Below are 17,304 nucleotides of genomic sequence, written 5' to 3'. Positions count from 1 at the left end.
GAAAGACCATCATTCTGAACTCTGAGTAAGGATTGAACACTACCGAATTCATAATGTGTGTTTCACAGAGTCACACAGTAGATCAGTATGACTACATATTTTTTCTGTCTTATAAAACATTTTTGTGCTGCACATTATAGTATTTAATAAAAACTCAGATCTAATGAAAAGGAAATCCCAGCTGTAACCTGACTGCTCTAATGACCTAAATATTTACTGGAATGCTCAGTCTAAGCAGTGAACTGCAATTGAAAGACCTCTTTTCAAAGATGTTACAGAGTACAAGAAACCTCAGGTTTCCTAATAAAATCTGTAAAGTAAATAACACTGGTACAGTTACAACAGGTGGATGTAGGGCTCCTGAATAGACTTACTGTTTGCATTTAAAGACATCTCAGTTTATCCTTACAGAACAAAAAACAGGAATACTACACATAATACAAACATACAACTTCTATACTGCCAAAAATTGTAAAGGCAACTTTGAATGGTAGTCTATTTTTTTTTTTCAAAGGGCGCACATGAATAAAGTCTACAGGCTAGACATCTATAATATTAGGAACACCTACAGCAATGTAAAAAGCACACAAAGTACCCAAAAACAGCCACTCGAGAGTTTTAGACCTGAAATGTGAACATTTTTGCAAACAGTTATTTTTCTTTACAAAAGTAAATTAAATATGATTTTCATCATAGCTATGTTACAAAACAACTGGTATTTGAGAGAGCTTAATTTTCTTCCCAGTGAATTATCATTATTTGTAAGTAATTTTGTCAGACTTATATTTGACCTAAAATATGCGAACTTGTACTCACTGCTTTTATTTATTGAAGATGAACTGTCATTTCATATAGATTTCCTTAGCTAAGATTTTACATATAATGGGGCAGTTTTAATAAAGGTACTCCAAAATAAAGGAATAGATATTCAAAGGCTCAAATAGCACACAGGTTCCTAACTCTCACTGAAAGTCAATGGGAATTAGGTGCCTAAAGCTGTGCCTTTGAAATTCTTCCCCAAAGAGCATTGTAGTGCTGAGGTTGAACATTATGTACTAAATTATGGTTTATAATTCAAACCTAAAAGCATGCACGCACAATGGCTTTACTTTGCCAGAACCATTAAGATAATACAATTATCTAATGCAAAGGCATATCTACACAAAATGTGTAAAATATTTTATAATGCAATAATATACTGTATTAAACAATAATTAATCATGATTATTTACAAAATAATGGTGTTTCATAACAAATTTTGTTTCTGGTAATTTCCAGACAGCTGAGTTATTTTATTCTTTACAGATATACAGCATCTACATTTGACTAAGCATGATAATTGTTTGCACCTCACCACCCGTGACAAAATATGACCTCACATCACAAAAGCTCAAAAAGCCCCGAGAAATATTTAAACCAAGACCAGAAAGACATTTTTGTTCTTCTTCTGGCTAGTGAAAAACAACTATGCTTGTTGTTAACAAATCATCGCCTCCTTCAGAAAAGCTAAAATGCCGAATTACCTAAAAATGCTAGTCTGTGCAAACATATAAAAAATAAATCTGATGCTTCAGAACCTTCTGACTATAGTTCTGTCTCCAGCCTCCCAGTCTTGGGTAAAAGAGAGAAAAGGGCAACAATTAACTAACAAAAAATGACATCTGCAATATACTTGATTCTCCCCTGCTGAGCTTCAGACAGGGGCACACCATGGAGACAACCACTACAGCAATTAACACATGACACTTCTTAGGACAATGGGTAGAGGCCACATATCATTGCTCAAATTATTTGACCTTTTTTCAGATATGAACCAAAAGGTGCTATTGGACTACCTAGATAACACAGCTGAAGTAGATGGTGTAGTACTACTGCTCCAATCATTCATTTCCAAGAGGATTCAGAGAGTGGTGATAGGAAATTGCTCCTCTCCAAGACACCAAAGTTATTTCATCTCCCCTTTTTTTCAGCATCTACATAAGACCATTTGAAGATGTGGCAAGATACAACAATGTCAACATGTCAAGGACACTTTCCTGTATATAGCATTTTCAAAAGATAAAAGCAGTGCAAGAATGTCATAAGGCCAACAAGACAGGAGCTACTGAATTAATAGTTAGCCTCAGACTGAACCTAGACAAGACTGAGGCAGTGCTGGTAAGAAGAAAAATGCTTTGAAGAAATAGCTGGTACATTGTCCTTGGCTTCACATTCAATGTAATGCTCTGTGAATCTATTTAACACATCACTAAGCTAAGGCATCAGATAGTATCAGAGACATTACAAAAAAAAATCCTTCTTCCACTGCAGTTTGCTAGTAAACTTTACTATTTACTCCCAGATGCGGCTCTGGCCACAGTGATCCATTCATTAGTCACCTCCAGATTAGATTATCACAATTCACTCTATTCTAGAATAGAGCATGAACACAATGCAGATACTCCATCTTGGGCTGCCTCTCTGCTGACAGGGACAGACTTCCATCAACACTTCACTTCTGTGTTCCCTCCATTGCCTACTAGTCCATTTTCATTTCATGTTCAAAGCTTTGGAATCAGAAATCAGATTAGCCCAGAGGACAACCACTTTGAGGACACACTGCAAGATCCTTCATAACTGGCATGATGGTGATAAAAAATTATTTTCCAAGCATAGCATTCCTTCACCGGGGGGAGAGAAAGGCAGACAACTCCATGAAGGGCAACAGGAATTTTACATGAGAAGTCATTAGGTGGCATTCAGCTTCTATAACTTTATTGATGTATTCAACCATGCATTTCCTTTTTAAATTTACTCCTCTTCAGTTTAAGATACTTTTTTCTTTTGCACAGTATTGGTCCTTGCTTCTCAGAGGCTCAGATGATTATTTACATAGTGAGTAAGATTAAGGTTGCCACATTATGAATTCTTGACTGATCGAGTTCAGAAATTATGACAGATCTTAACATTTTTAGATTGTTACGTTACTTGATCTTACCAGCATGGCAAGAGATTTATTTCTTCCAGCAAGACATTTAGGGTAAGATTTTCAAAAGCAGTCAGCTTTGGGTTAACCACATCCACTCATGTCAACGGTAAAACTCTCATTGACTTCAATAGGAGAAAAGATAGGCCATGCATGAGCACTTCTGAAAATCCTATCCTTAGGTCATCTAATTTCTCAATAGAGTTTAAACAAAGTATCATTATAAAATATCATTGTAATTGCATCCAATGAAGTGAGCTGTAGCTCACGAAAGCTTATGCTCAAATAAATTGGTTAGTCTCTAAGATGCCTCAAATACTCCTTTTCTTTTTGCGGATACAGACTAACACGGCTACTACTCTGAAAACTGTCATTGTAATATGTGTACTTCACATAGAATTTTATGGTAAAATTTTGTTTTGTATTAGATTTCAGTTAAGTTTGTGTAAATATATGTAGACCCTTTGCCCCTCCTGTCACCTAATTTAAAAACAATACATTACAACAATTAAACAGTATGCTTGCACATATAGGTTTGTTTCATTAATTAATGAAAAGGGAAAGGCAATTCCAATTGTTTAAAGATGATTTTTTAAAAAGTGAGATAGTAGTAGATTCTCTAACAGTATAGCAAAAAACCCCAAACCCAAATACTCACAGTTTCCAACTGATCCATTAGTTTGGATAAAAATTTCCGGCACTCTGGGGTTTTACTGTCAAGCTTCATCCCAGTCTGCATAGCATACAAACGGCCTTTAAAGGAGAGAAAATATTAAAAGGTCACCAAAGAACTCTCTGTGTGTGTTTGTGTGTGTGCCTGTCTATATACAGATGTCCCAAAACCACATATTTTGAGGAACAATTTCATTTTTACATTGTTAAATCATAACTCTAACCCTATCGAGTGTTCAACTACATTCGTTATTGCACACTTAGGGCAAACTGGATTCTGCAAAGATTTATGCATATGCTTCACTTTTTGCACTTAGTAATCAATTGATTTCAATCAGTAAGTTTTTGCAGATTGAGACCTAAAATATAACTATAATGAAGCATTTGTAAATAAACACCATCCTTATTTCATCTCCCCTAGGTATAAGAGTTTATCCGAATTAGAGTGATAATTAGGAGTTATAGACCCATTTCCCTTATTAAGAGGCTCCCTTTTTGAAAGAATAGTGTATGTCAGGAGCTGACCACAACAAACTAATAGGTTTAGAGTTTAAATTTCTGTTCTAATAATTTTTTTTTAAATATCCTGATTTAATAGGATTAAATTTAAGGTTTGACAGGTGTAACAAATCTGTCCAATTTTAATATTTTTGGAATTTAAACTTAAGAATTTTCATTTTGTATTCTCAAAATGCAGTTTCTCTATCCAGAGAAGTATTTTGAAGGTACTGACTACAGGCAAGTGAAGCACAGGGAGGGCTTAAGACATGGAAAAGAACTAAGAGTCATAACAAGAAACTTCAAATCCCAAATCTGCCATTCTTTCTCAGACCTCCCATCTGTCCAAAAACTTCTCTTCTGATGTTTTATACTCACCTAGTCTCCTGCATGTCAAATTTTTTCTCCAGAGCTAACTATCTATTCTCCTTCCTATGCTGATATTGCTGCTGGATGGACCCTGGTTGAGCCACATAAAAGTTCAGAATGTTTTAACTGCAGCAAATAGACAAAAATCTTTGAGTACGTTTACACTGCAATTAAAAACCGTGGCTGATTTAGGCTCCCGGGCTGAAAGGAGCTGTTTAATTGCATTGTAGACTTTCAGACTTGGGCTGGAGCCCGGGCTCTAGGGCCCGCAAGGTGGGAGGATCCAAGAGCTTGGGCTGTAGCCTGAGCCTGAACCTCTACACCGCAATTAAACAGCTCCTTAGCCCAAGCCCAGCGTGTCTGAGTCAGCTGACAAGGGCCAGCCGCAAATGTCTAATTGCAGTGTAGACATACACTTTAACACCAGGGCCTGCACTAGGCCATGGTGAGTTGGCCATATTAAGAATCTTTTCCATTTGGAGGAACTCTCTGCTCTGTACCAGAATTTCCTGAATGCATAAGGAGCAGTCCCTGTCCATGGTGCTCAGCCAACGTCCAGCCAGTCAGATGCAGTGACTTCAGATCTGGATGGTATACTTGACTCTGGTTTGCAACAGCAGGTCTGGGCAATCTGGGAGCCTGATCGGTGGTTATGTGTACATTTGTAACAGGTCCGTCAGCCAAAATTGCTTCTCATACTAGGGAGCTTTGAGAATGAGAGTGATATGGTCTTGTCTGGCTTTGGCAAGTCACCCTGGAGGATTAGTAGAAAGGCATATACTTGACTCCACTGCAGAAGGAAGGCAATGATCCTGGACACATCCTCTCTATCAGGTCTATCAGCAGAGGCCCATACTGATGGAATATCAACTTGGTGATGGATTTCTGCAGTGACCATTTGTAAATGGGGACAGTTGCCTGCTTAGGAAGTTCGCCAAGATGCTGCTGGCTCCTTGGAGGTGCAGAGCTACCAGGGTTATGCCATACAGTTGGCACCAACTCCACAGCTTGTCTGTCTCTGCAGATGTAGGAAAGAGCAGGAGCCTCCTTGCTTGGTTATGAAGTGCATCGCTGACACATTGTCTGACAGCAACAACACTTCCAAGTATCACAGGACAGAAAGAAGTGTTGCATACCAGTCTGATGGCTCTGAGCTCTAAGACGTTTATGTGCAGGTCCATGTCTTCCAGTGACAGTGACCCTTGTATCTATAGATGGTCCAGATGGACTCCCCAAACTGCTCTGACATGTCCATGATAGATGGCCTTGAAGATGATGGGCCACAAAAGCTACACCTTTTTTGGAAACTGCCTGTTTTGCAGGGGTTAGATCAGTGCTCCCCAAACTTTTCAGGGTCACATGCCCACACCCCAGTATGCGCCCTCCCCATCTCCACTAGGAGCCGGGGCCAGAAGTGGCGCCACGGCTCCCAGGGGGAGGAGGGGGGACATGGACTGGGGTAAGGGGGCCGAGGCTGGGGGCAGGGCCCCAAACTGGGGGTTGGGCTGACGCCGGAGCCATGGTTGAGGCTGGGCTGGGAACCGTGGCCATGGTAGGGGCCAGCAGCCGGGGTCACGGTTGGGGGCCAAGCCTGGAGGCTGGAGCAGAGCTGGGGGTAGAACGGGGCTGGGTGGCACTCCCTCTCTGCCCCCCAGAGGGGCTGGCCTAGGCCCTGCAGACCCCCCCCCCAAACATTCCTCCAAACCCAACACCAGCGGGGCACATCCCACAATTTGGGGACCATTGTTTTAGACTGACCTCTACCAGAATTGCAACAATCTCAGGAAGGCTATCAAGTTGCATCAATTACATACTCAGTAGACATATAAACTAATAATGTGAGGCAAGTTGGTGCCACTGTAGTGGGGTGTGACTTCACCCTATTCAGTAATGACCGAAGTGAGAGGAATCTATCCTCTGGTAGGTAAGCCCTTGCTGTTGGGGGCTATCTATCTTGGCTCCTTGGAACTCTATCTGGAAAGGGATAAGAGACTATTTCTCACCATCCACTAGGAGGCCTGGAGAGCACATTTGAGACTCAGAGTTTCCTGATGTTAGCTACCTCTGATGAGCCAGCCATCTAAGTACAGATAGACATGAATGCCCTTTTTCTACAGGTGTGCTGCCACCTTTTGTAAAAGCTCTTGGTGCTGTGGACAGTATCTCGTACTGATAGTGATTTGGTCCCATCATAAATCTCAGATACATCCTGTGGGCTGGGTGGATGGCAATGTGGAAATATGCATCCTGTAAGTCTAAAGCGACAAATCAATCCTGAGCCTGAAGTGATGACACGATGGAGGCAAGCATTACCATTCTTTACTTTGAGGTGCTGTATTTGTTCAGTCTCCTCAGATCTAGGATAGGACAAAGCCCCCCCCGCAACTCTTCAGAATAAGGACATATCAGGAATAGAAATCTCTTCCACTGTACTACCTCTTCTATAGCTCCTAGACAAAGTAATGAGGCCACTACTGTTTGTAACAGGCTCTCATGAGAAGGGTCACAGAAGACAGATGGGGAAAGTCCATGGGGTAGGGGGCAAAGAAAAAAATGGATGGGGTAGCCATGGGACGTCCAGCACTCATTTGCTACCTATACAGCACTCCTCTGTCAGCTGTTATCTCTGACCAGACCCAATAGATGGTGGTGAAGTGATTTCCGAAGGTCAGGTCTGGGATGGTCTTGATGTGGCTCTCAACACCCTCATCAAATCTGCTGACTCTGGGAAGAATCATGGTTGTAAGAGAGGAGGATGGGCATGCCTCCTGAGGTTGCTTTCTGAGCAGGTATTCCAGTTGGCAACTGTGGGAATAAGCCTGTATTTCTTTGTCTATGATGGGCTGATATAGGAAGGGCCTGAATCACAGCATTGTGATGCAGATCTCTAAAGAGCTCAGCACTGCCCTGGAATACTTGAGAGAACAGAGTACCTCTTCTGACTGCTTGCTGAAGAGCTCTATGCCCTCAAAAAGTAGGTCTTCTACTGTCACTTGGCCTCCTGGTTACAGATGTCTGGGGTTCCAAAAAAGTCCAAGCACATTGTGACTGCTGTAGCCATGTGGTCAAATCAGACTCGTCTACTGTCAGTTGTAGCGCTGTTTTAATTACCATCTGTCCATCTCCTCTCCAGAGTCCTGCAGGAGCCTAGACAGAAAGAGGATTACTCTTTCCCCCATCAGAAAACTATTTAGTAAACTGAGTCTGGTAGTTCGTGATGCAGAATTGGAGGGAGGTTGATAAGTAAACCTTTTGGCCAAAAAGGTCCAGTTCCTTGAAGACGGTATCTTTTAGAGTCTCCTTGTGAAATTAGTCATTTCCTGGACTGCAATACCACAAGAGACCCTGGTGTCAAATGTACATAAAATGTTTGAAGACTAAGTGGAAATTGATAATGCTTTTCTACTCTGCAGTAGGGAAAGCAAGGTGGGGTATGCTACAGTCCATCTGCTAGGTCCAATATGCTCTCATTGATTGGTAGGGCAATTCCTATTGACAGTGATGAGCAAAGGATATCAAATAGCTTGTCATGTTCTCTTGGTTCACCACTAGCTTGATGTGCAAGGCTGAAGCTATCTTCAACAGCACATTTTGGAAGATCCTAAAATCACTGATGGCCAGTGTCAGGGCCAAGTTTACTGCTTCATCCAGAGAAGAGGATGCCTTAGGTGGGCAAGGCAATAGGAGATTTTCCTGAACAACCTCTGCATCCTCACAAGGGGATTCCTCTGGTTCCAAATTGGGGGTCCTGGCAATTTATAGGGACAGTGACTGAGAACTCTTTCTCTTTCCTGACATGTGATGGGGCTCCATTCTAGACCTGTGGGAAACTAGACCTAGTAAGGCCAGTAAAGTCATTGTGATAAATTGTATGGGTATTGGCCAGACAGTGGTTGGCCTGTCCACTGCCAGTCATGCACCAGAGCTTGGTAAAGGGTGTTTCTGAAATTCCTCCACGGTAATGTTCCAATCTAATGGGAGAGGGTTTCCTGCTCAAAGTCAGGACAAAGGAGTGGCCTGGCGATGACACGGGGGAGTACATCTCTGGGAAGGGTGGTGTTGATGGGTGCAGGTCTAGAGCTGGTGCCAGTTCTAGTGCTGAGACAAGGGGCAAAAGGACAATTCTTCAAAGGTGTACCCTGGTACCTGAAAGGGCTCACTGATTGGTGTCAGTACCAGGCCAGGTCTCAGTGTCAACATCAGTGCCTGAAACATGGTCTCACAATCCTGCTTCTATCCCTTGATGTCAAGGAGCGTTTGGGGAGACTTGTCTTTGGAGGAATTTTGACTCCTTATGGGACAAGCTCTCTGTGGGTATGCTGCTCAGTGTCTGAAGTAGTCAAAATGGGTGCTGGGTCTCTTTCCTTGGAAGCTGACATAGATGCGCTTGGTGCCAAGACCGCTGGTGCATAAGGTGCTGGGGATCTTGACACTGGTCCCAGTGGTCCTGGCATCCTTTTAGAATTCTTCTCCCCACTGGAACTGGAGGTATGGGTATCTGGTTACTTTGGCACTTGCTGCAGATAGCCTCCTCAACTCCAGCTTGGAAGATGTCTCTTTCATGGATTTCTCCAAGAGATGTAATTTGAGCCTTGTGTTTCCTGATTTTTGGGTGAAGGAGGCGAAAGAGTGTCAGCTTAAGCGCTTGTCAGGGAAATGTCCTTCCCTGAGGCAGAAAAGACATATGCTGTGCATGATGAGCAGGGTTTAAACCCAGTGGGTTAAGCGACCATTATGCTGGTAGTTGGCACCCAGCACCTCATTCCAGCAGGGGATTTCCCCTTGTCTTTTGGACCACCAGAAAAAAAAAAAGTAATAAATTAAATAATAAGAGTGAACAGGAATTTCTTCAGAGTAAAGTTGGGTTTGAAGCTTGAGAAACAGAGTGGACTGGACACCATTCAGGTTCCATCTTGAAGCCATGAACTGTAAAAGGGAACTGAGGGAGGGTGACGGGTGCTCGACATTTTCTGCCCTCATCCTGGAGCACAAAGAGGCAAAGGGCACATAGACTGCCCTGATGGACGCTGTCATTTGAAAGATTCCAAACCTGCATGAATGAGGCACATGTGCATGTACACTGGGATCCACTATGACATATTCAAAGAGAAATTTAAAGGCTATCAGAAAAGAACCTAGACCCTGCACCTGGTCAGTGCAAATATAAAATTACTTTAGTAAGCTAGCAATAAAATATTCTAAGTGTTCAGGCTCACGAATAGAGGTATCAAAAGTGTCAGTTCTACATTAGGGCTTGTGGATGCTTATAAACATGATCACTTTAGGAACAATGGATCCCTTGCCTTATTGTAAAAAATCAAAGTAAAATGGGGTTCTCTTAGCCTTCATATTTTCTGACAAAGTTCCAATCATGTGTTTTATGGAAGAGATTCTAAGACTTTACCCCTGAAATTACTGTACCTTCTGCAAAATAAGGTCTGAAGTTATGTTCTATACCAGGCGTGGCCAAACTTATTGATCCTCCGAGCCTCATACGATAATCTTAAAAAGTTCGCTAGCTGGGCGTGCCTGCTGGGGTACAAGGCTTCCACCCTGCAGTAGGCACCTGACAAGGCTGAAGCCCCAAGCCTCAGCAGACATGCCCCATGGGGCTGAAGCCCCACCGCCCTGCCGCAGGGCAGAAGCCCTGAGCTCCCTGCCCCCAGTCTGGTAGGTGGAGAATGGGGGGAGGGACATGGAGTGCTCCACGAGCTGCATTTTAACTGTCAAAGAGCCACAGTTTGGCCACCCCTGCCCTATACAATGTAAAAATTTAAAAAGCACAATCCACAATAGTTGATTCAAAATACAGATTTTCTCCATTTCATTTTTCCACTTGGTTTATCTTATTTATCTATTTCACAGTAACACGATAACAACTCACAGGTTCTTTTCTCCATATTTTTTAAACACGGAACGCAAACCAATAATTCTATGTTATGTTGTGGGAGGAGGAAGAAGGAAATTTGGAGACTTTTTTACAAAGATATGCCCAACAATGGTTGACGGTAAAAAGTAAATGGGTCACTGAAGGTATGTGGAGTCATCTAACCATGTTATTTCATTGCCAGAATAGAACATACTCAATTGTAATAAAATAACTATCACCATAAAGTACATTTGATTTTTAGTATTAACTGTACAGTAAATTGGAAACTGCCTCGACAACTCCAGTGAATTAATGCTGAAGTTATCAGTTTGTCCCCCCTTCACATCATTATACATTAAATCCAGTAAGATTGCCGGGGGGGAGGGGGGGGGGGAGGCAGGGGCGGAGTGTAACAAGCTGATTTGGCAACTGGCAGAGGGACTTGACAGTGATTGCAGTAGGGAACACGCAACCCCCATTCTGAAGGCAGACAAATCAGAGGATATATTGAACTTGCTGTGTAAGTAAAAAAGGGCTCCAAACTTCCTCCAATGATTCTGAAGTAGAGCAGAATCACCTTGGCTATCAGTGATTAGGTTTGAACAGTGAGTCTTACAATTTGGTAAGTCTTTCCAAAGTTTAGGAAATGTACCTCACATGAGCCAAATACCACATGATTTCAAAACCAAATTTCTTCAAAGCAGACAAAGCATGCACTCCTTATTCAGGATCATGCACTGGCCAAGTTTTAAAATGTTAAAATAAATCTGAGTTATTTAACCACAAAAAAGACAAACATTTTTTAGCAGATGAAAAACAACATACTTTTGCCTTCGGACTCCTCCCTGTACACATTTGGATAATTTAAAAAATAGCCTAACAGCTGTGTCATCAACAATGCAAAAACAAAAACAAAGTTCTAATTTTGAGACTAAATAGGAACTTCAGTCCAAAAGATATGTTTTGGGTAAAAGCTCTGAGCAACTGAAAATAAGAGTATGGCAACTGAAAGAAACTCAGTAAGTTTAAAAGCAGATGGAATTTATCATATGTACTCCCTTATCCCTATCCCTTCCCCCTCCCCACCCCCCAAACACTTACATTAAGATATAGTTAAGTTTAAGAGTATGTACCAGTATTTTTTTTTTTTACCCTCCAAGGTGCTGCAATTATCCTAAAACCAAGCATTACAAATCCACAAAATTTAGAATTAAGGATACACTTAAAAGAAACCCAAACATATTAAAATAAGCACATGTGAAGCACCCAAACAACTTTAACTCTGCCCTGCAGTAAGGGCTAACCATATGAATAGTATTAAGGCTTTTTAGTGTTTGCAGTCCCACATACAATTAAATACATTTTTAAAAACACACTAGATTTTTTCCCCTACTTTTTGCCCCCCATGGTTGTGTTACAGGAACACAGAAATTGCCATACTTGATCAGATCCACAAACTATCTAGTCCAGTGATTTCTGATGATGGCCAGCACCAGAAGCTTCAGATGAGCTTGCAAAACCACTGTATTAGGCAGATGCTGAATAACCTACCTCCCACATTAGGTGTCATCCTAATTTTTAATAGTTAGAGTTTGGCATAAAACCTGGTAGCATGAGGTTTAATATTGCCTCTAAAATTTGTTATATTAACTATAAAAACTCTGGATATTCTTGTTATGCATATAAATATCTAAGCTCTTTTTGAATTCTATTAATTTTTTGGACTCAACAACATCAGTGATCTAATTCAGATTTATGCAAAAAATATTTCTTGGTTTTCACTTTTGAATTTGTTGCTTTTCAATTTAATTGACTGTCCCCTTTCTCATAAGACAGGGGGAAAACAGAAATGTCCCATCTACCTCCTCTATTCCATTAATTGTTTTATATACTTTTTGATGTCTCTTTTCTAAGGTAAACAAACCCAATCTTTTCAATCTCTCTTCATATGAAAGTGTTTCCATGCCCCTAGTCATTTTTGTGACCTTTCTCTAACCCTCTCCCCCCACCTTTAGAAAAACTCTGAAATATCCTTTTAAAGATGGGATAACCAAAGTATTCCAGTTGGGAGTAAGCCATAAGCATTATATTTTTCTCCATCCTGTTACTTATGCAAACTAAGGTCCCGATCCGACAAAGACATACTTAATTTTACTACAGTGAGCAGTCCAAAAGTGAGGTTGAGCATGCATGTAGGTGTTTGAAAGATAAGGACTTCACATATTTGTTATTCCGACTGCAACTGAACAACGAGCAGATATCTTCATTGAGCTGTAGGCAGTGATGCCCAAATCTTCTTCTCAAGTTCAGGTTGTCCCTTTTCTGAATTTTTTTAACTGACACCTAATAGCCAGAAGACAAAACTTGCTAGGCCCTAAGCATTGCTCAGTAAGATGGGATTTCTCAATATTCGGGGCAACTCCCAAATGAGAAACCAAATTCCCACCTCTTCCCACCAGTTTGCTGAGGGAAACCAGACATTAATAAATCATAAATGATATTTCCTCATTTCTTTTCTGAAAGAAAATAGACTGAATATTTACATTACCTTAAACCCAGAAATTTTCGTTTCCATGATATTGCAAAAGCAATAGAACATATAGCTATGATACTTGCTAAGGTCACACAAATTCTGTTTTGTCTGACAATGTTTGATTCCTAATAGCCTCACAGGGAGGCTAAGTTGCTTAGTACCACATACAGCACAGAATGAGATCCTCTTTATGCTCTGAATTAAAACTGTATTATTTCAGCCAAAGGAGTATGCTTTTAAAACAATGAGAACACTTTACGCAAGTGCTTAATGGCTCAAGGTGTCATTTTACATCAAGATGATTATGAAGCTCATTTTCCAATTACTTCTCTTCTGTTGAACTTGAAACAATGTATTTATTGCTTGTCCCTAAAGGAACCAATAATACTCTGTAAACTGAAGAGCTAGGCTTAAAATGAAGGCAGCCACTTGATGTTAACCTTTTGATCAAAAATATACTCAGTGCAAAGAAAGCCAGGCAGTTGTAACTTCTGAAATAAAAGCCATAGTTAGTCATACATTCCAGCTGCAAGAACACACAAATTTCCAAAGTCTTAACCGGACCTGTTAGAGCTTAGGTATTCTTTGTCAGAAAAAAAGTGACCTACAAATCTTCAATACTACTTGTGATACAGATGTGGGATATCTGAAGATGAATAAAAGATGCTTGAAACAGAGGTGAGATTAAAAATGAGTAATCAGCAATTTGCTTAATATATAATTACAGAATTATATTACCTTTGCTCCCATGTTCTTAAAATTAACAAAATATTTTAGCAGCTCAAATTCTGTCTACTCAAACAAAACTAAATCAACATGCAGAGACTGGGGTGGTGGAGAGGTAAAGAAAGGTTTGTGGAGTAAGCTACTGCCACCATCATTTAATACTGCAAAGAGTACTTGCTAGTAATATATTACTGAAAACGCTTTAAATCTTTTTATACACAAAAAGAAAAGGAGTACTTGTGGCACCTTAGAGACTAACCAATTTATTTGAGCATGAGCTTAAATTGGTTAGTCTCTAAGGTGCCAGAAGTACTCCTTTTCTTTTTGCGAATACAGACTAACACGGCTATTACTCTGAAACCTGTCCTTATACACAAAGATAGAAATATGTTTTACTAATCATTAACAGTTTGTTTCTATTTCTTTTCTTGACTTTTTTTTTTTTAAGACAGGACATTTATCTTCAAAGTCAAAGACTTGGCAAGTAATAATTCGCAGAAAAATGTTTTTCAAAGAACAGAATATTTATGTTTCAATTTGTTGCCCTTAATCTTTGTTCAGTAAATACTAAATGTGGGTGTGCTGGAAGGAATTATACAATGAGCTTTGACACAAACTGTTCTGCTTTTATTCGTGTCACTCAATACTAGTTTATTCCTCCTTTTCTAATGCACAGCACAATTTCACCGTGAGTAGTGTGTCTTTAATTTGTGCATAGCACTCATTTCTATAACATAGTATATTATTCCAGATTTCAGCCAGGATAACAGAAACTTTTTTATTTTTTAAATGAATTTAGTGCTAAATAAAAATAAAATAGCAGCAAATGAAGTTTTATCCACAGAATCGATATTACTGTTAGCTGCTATCTTCTAATTCTGTCCTACCACATGCTTCTACTCTGGCCTAGAGGGATGACGAATTGTAGTGACAAATAGGGAGTTCTCTCTCCAAGAGGGTAGATTTTTTTTAAGTTGGATTTTTTAAAATTTAAATCTGACTTTCTATTTTATGTAAATTATAATGAGATTTTCTTTTTGAAAATAAACCTGTTTAAAATGAAATCTGAATTTAATAAAAAAAATGTTGAATCTATGACTGTCACCATCAAACATTTTGAGTTAAAGGATCTTTTCTAAATAAAGAAAAAAATCAGAGGAAAAACATTTAATTTTTGAGATCAAGCTTTAAGAATATGGCACAATAGGTCATGAACTGTAGTAAGGGCTTGATCCTGTGCGGGACCCAGGGACAGTGCTACTGGGTGCAAAAGACTGGCAAAGTGATCACAGGCATTGGGACCTGGCCTCTTACTCCAGGAGACCCCATCATGTACCACATCAGGATCATCCACCTCGGTCTCTTACTCCTATTTTATAGCTTGTCCCTGACTGGCTCAGTTCTCAAAATTATGAAAATTTACGAGTCAACTCATCACAGAAGCTTACTCTCCAGTTCATGGAAGAGCACTAACCTGCCGAGTAACTACAAGCCCTGCTTTGGATGGTTCTAGGCACTTCAAGTAAATGGCCTTGCCTCGGTCTCCTTGCATGTGTACACAGAATGAGATACAAACAGATCCATTAATTTCTCATCTGCTTCCCTCTCTGTCTCTAAATAAATAAAATACTGCAGTGCAAAAAGGCATTTGGGTTACACGAGCAGAAGCCTTCCATAGTTTTTAGTTTGTTGTTTCCCCCAGGGTGAAGAATTGGGGAGCAGTGGATCCAGTTTATGTAACAAGGGAGAAGAAACAAAGTGTGCAAAAAGAAAGGAGCAATACTGGTGTTCAAGCAGGACCCTGTGGGAAGAAAGAACAGTATTCTTCAGAATGCAGCCTCTAGTCTTGATTTCAACACCTGGGAACTGGAGGAAAAAACTGCCTTGGCTGCAGGTCATAAGAAAGACCCTACTCAGGAATATTTTCAAGAAACTCCTCTACCATTGGGTAAAACAGGAACATGTGCCACATAGATGCAAGTCCTAACTGACAGAATGAAACACCATCATGAAAAATACTCCTCAGAAGCAAATGACCTGAAGATGATGATGTGGGCATGCCTGAACAATCTGAATCAACTGGTTAGTAAACTTATTTTTGCATCATTCTTATGGACTGTCTTCCATGTCCTAGTATGCTAATAAATGATAATCTATGACAAGTTATTGTAATAAAATTGTGTTTTGGGTAGATTACTTACTTATGAATTTCAAAATGTTTGAATGCAAATATAATTGGCATATTAATTTGTTGTAGGAATATTTATCAACTATATTATTACTGTTACTGCTGGACTTCTGAAATTATTTTTTATTGCTCAATATAATCAAACATCCTAAGTGAAGATTTCCTGTTTACAAATAAAGTTCTATTAGACACCTATGAATTTTAACTTTTAAAACCATTTTTTTCAACCTGTTTGGTATGCTGCTAGAGATAAGGGTTTAAACAGATTTAGATAATCCGTACATTTATTAATTATCTTCCCTATAAAACCTAGTTTAGAATAAATTTTATCATTTAAAAAGTGGTACAAAGAGTTGCACTAGGAGGAATCTTGTATTTACAATCACTTTTTTAAAGCAGTGTACTGAGTAATATTCAGTGAGCGACTTCCTTTACCATTTTGTTTCAGGGTCCTTCTTAGACATAAGGGATTATGAACGTCCACCATCTGCAATGTATACCACCAGCAGCACAGCAACTAAACACACATCAGACAGTAAGTTACCTGTATCCAAAAAAATAAAAATAAAAAAAGTACTGTCTTCATCATCCAGTAAAACCATGGATGCGTTGTAATCAGACCAGCAAATTTCAGCAAAACTCCATAGATGAAAAGATTGCTCGGTTCATTTATGCAACAAATTCCCCCCTTTCATCTTGTTCAGAACAAAACATTTCATTGACATGGTTCAATCATTACGACCAGGCTACACTCCACCCAGTAAAGCAGACACTGCTGGAAGTTTGCTGGATAGAGTGTATGACAAAGAAATTGAACAGCGCGCAAAAAACATTGATGGGAAATGCGTTAATCTGAGTCTTGATGGGTGAAGCAATGTACACAATGATCCTGTTGTACTTGTCTGACAACAGAAGATGTTCTATCTTACAGAAACAACTGATACATCAGGGAATGACTATACAGCAGAATACTAAAAAGAAGGAGCAGTAAAAACTATAAAACTATGAACAAAAATTAAAGTATCAAGTGTGTAGCTTTATCACAGACAATGCTGTAAACGTAGCAAAGATGAGAAGAAATCTAGAAGATAATGGAGGGAACCTGAAACTCACAACATATACATCAGATGAGGTCTGCACCCATATTTTAGCCAAAGACTTACGTAAAACTCCAGGAATAAAGGAAAATATTGTTGAAATTGAAAACTACTTCTGTAACAACCACTTTATTTCAGCTTCATGGGAGAGCAATAGGATCCAAACTATTTCTCCCCCAAGATGTACGATGGAATTCAGTGGCTGAATGTTTTGAGCTATTTATTAAGAACTGGCCTATTCTGATGACAACTTATCGAGAAAATTGTGACGAAATAGATGGAACTATCACAGACAAAGCAGTCAACATTGCACTAAAGAGAAATATAGAAGACATGCTGAATACACTGAAACCTATTTCCATAGCCTTGAACAAACTGCAGAAAGAT

General features: G+C 39.7%; 1 protein-coding gene across 4 annotated transcripts in view; it reads right to left on the bottom strand.

Annotated features, from left to right (window-relative positions):
* The window catches only part of VTA1 (vesicle trafficking 1), an 82,876-nt gene that overhangs the window by 53,907 nt on the left and 11,665 nt on the right, over positions 1–17,304 (bottom strand). For 2 of the 4 annotated variants that reach the window (XM_037894898.2, XM_043543056.1), the window contains exon 2: positions 3,624–3,718. The exons of 1 other annotated variant lie outside the window; for it this stretch is intronic. In XM_037894898.2, coding sequence (XP_037750826.1) covers positions 3,624–3,718 — 95 coding nt within the window. Of the gene's footprint in view, positions 1–3,623; positions 3,719–16,255; positions 16,365–17,304 lie in introns of all 4 variants that reach the window. One more of the 4 variants, XM_037894899.2, reaches the window with a different exon arrangement.

This window comes from Chelonia mydas, chromosome 3 (genome assembly GCF_015237465.2).
Source record: "Chelonia mydas isolate rCheMyd1 chromosome 3, rCheMyd1.pri.v2, whole genome shotgun sequence".
NCBI lineage: Eukaryota > Metazoa > Chordata > Testudines > Cheloniidae > Chelonia > Chelonia mydas.
The sequence above is the reverse complement of the archived record's forward strand: the minus strand, read 5'-3'. Positions and strand labels throughout refer to the sequence as shown.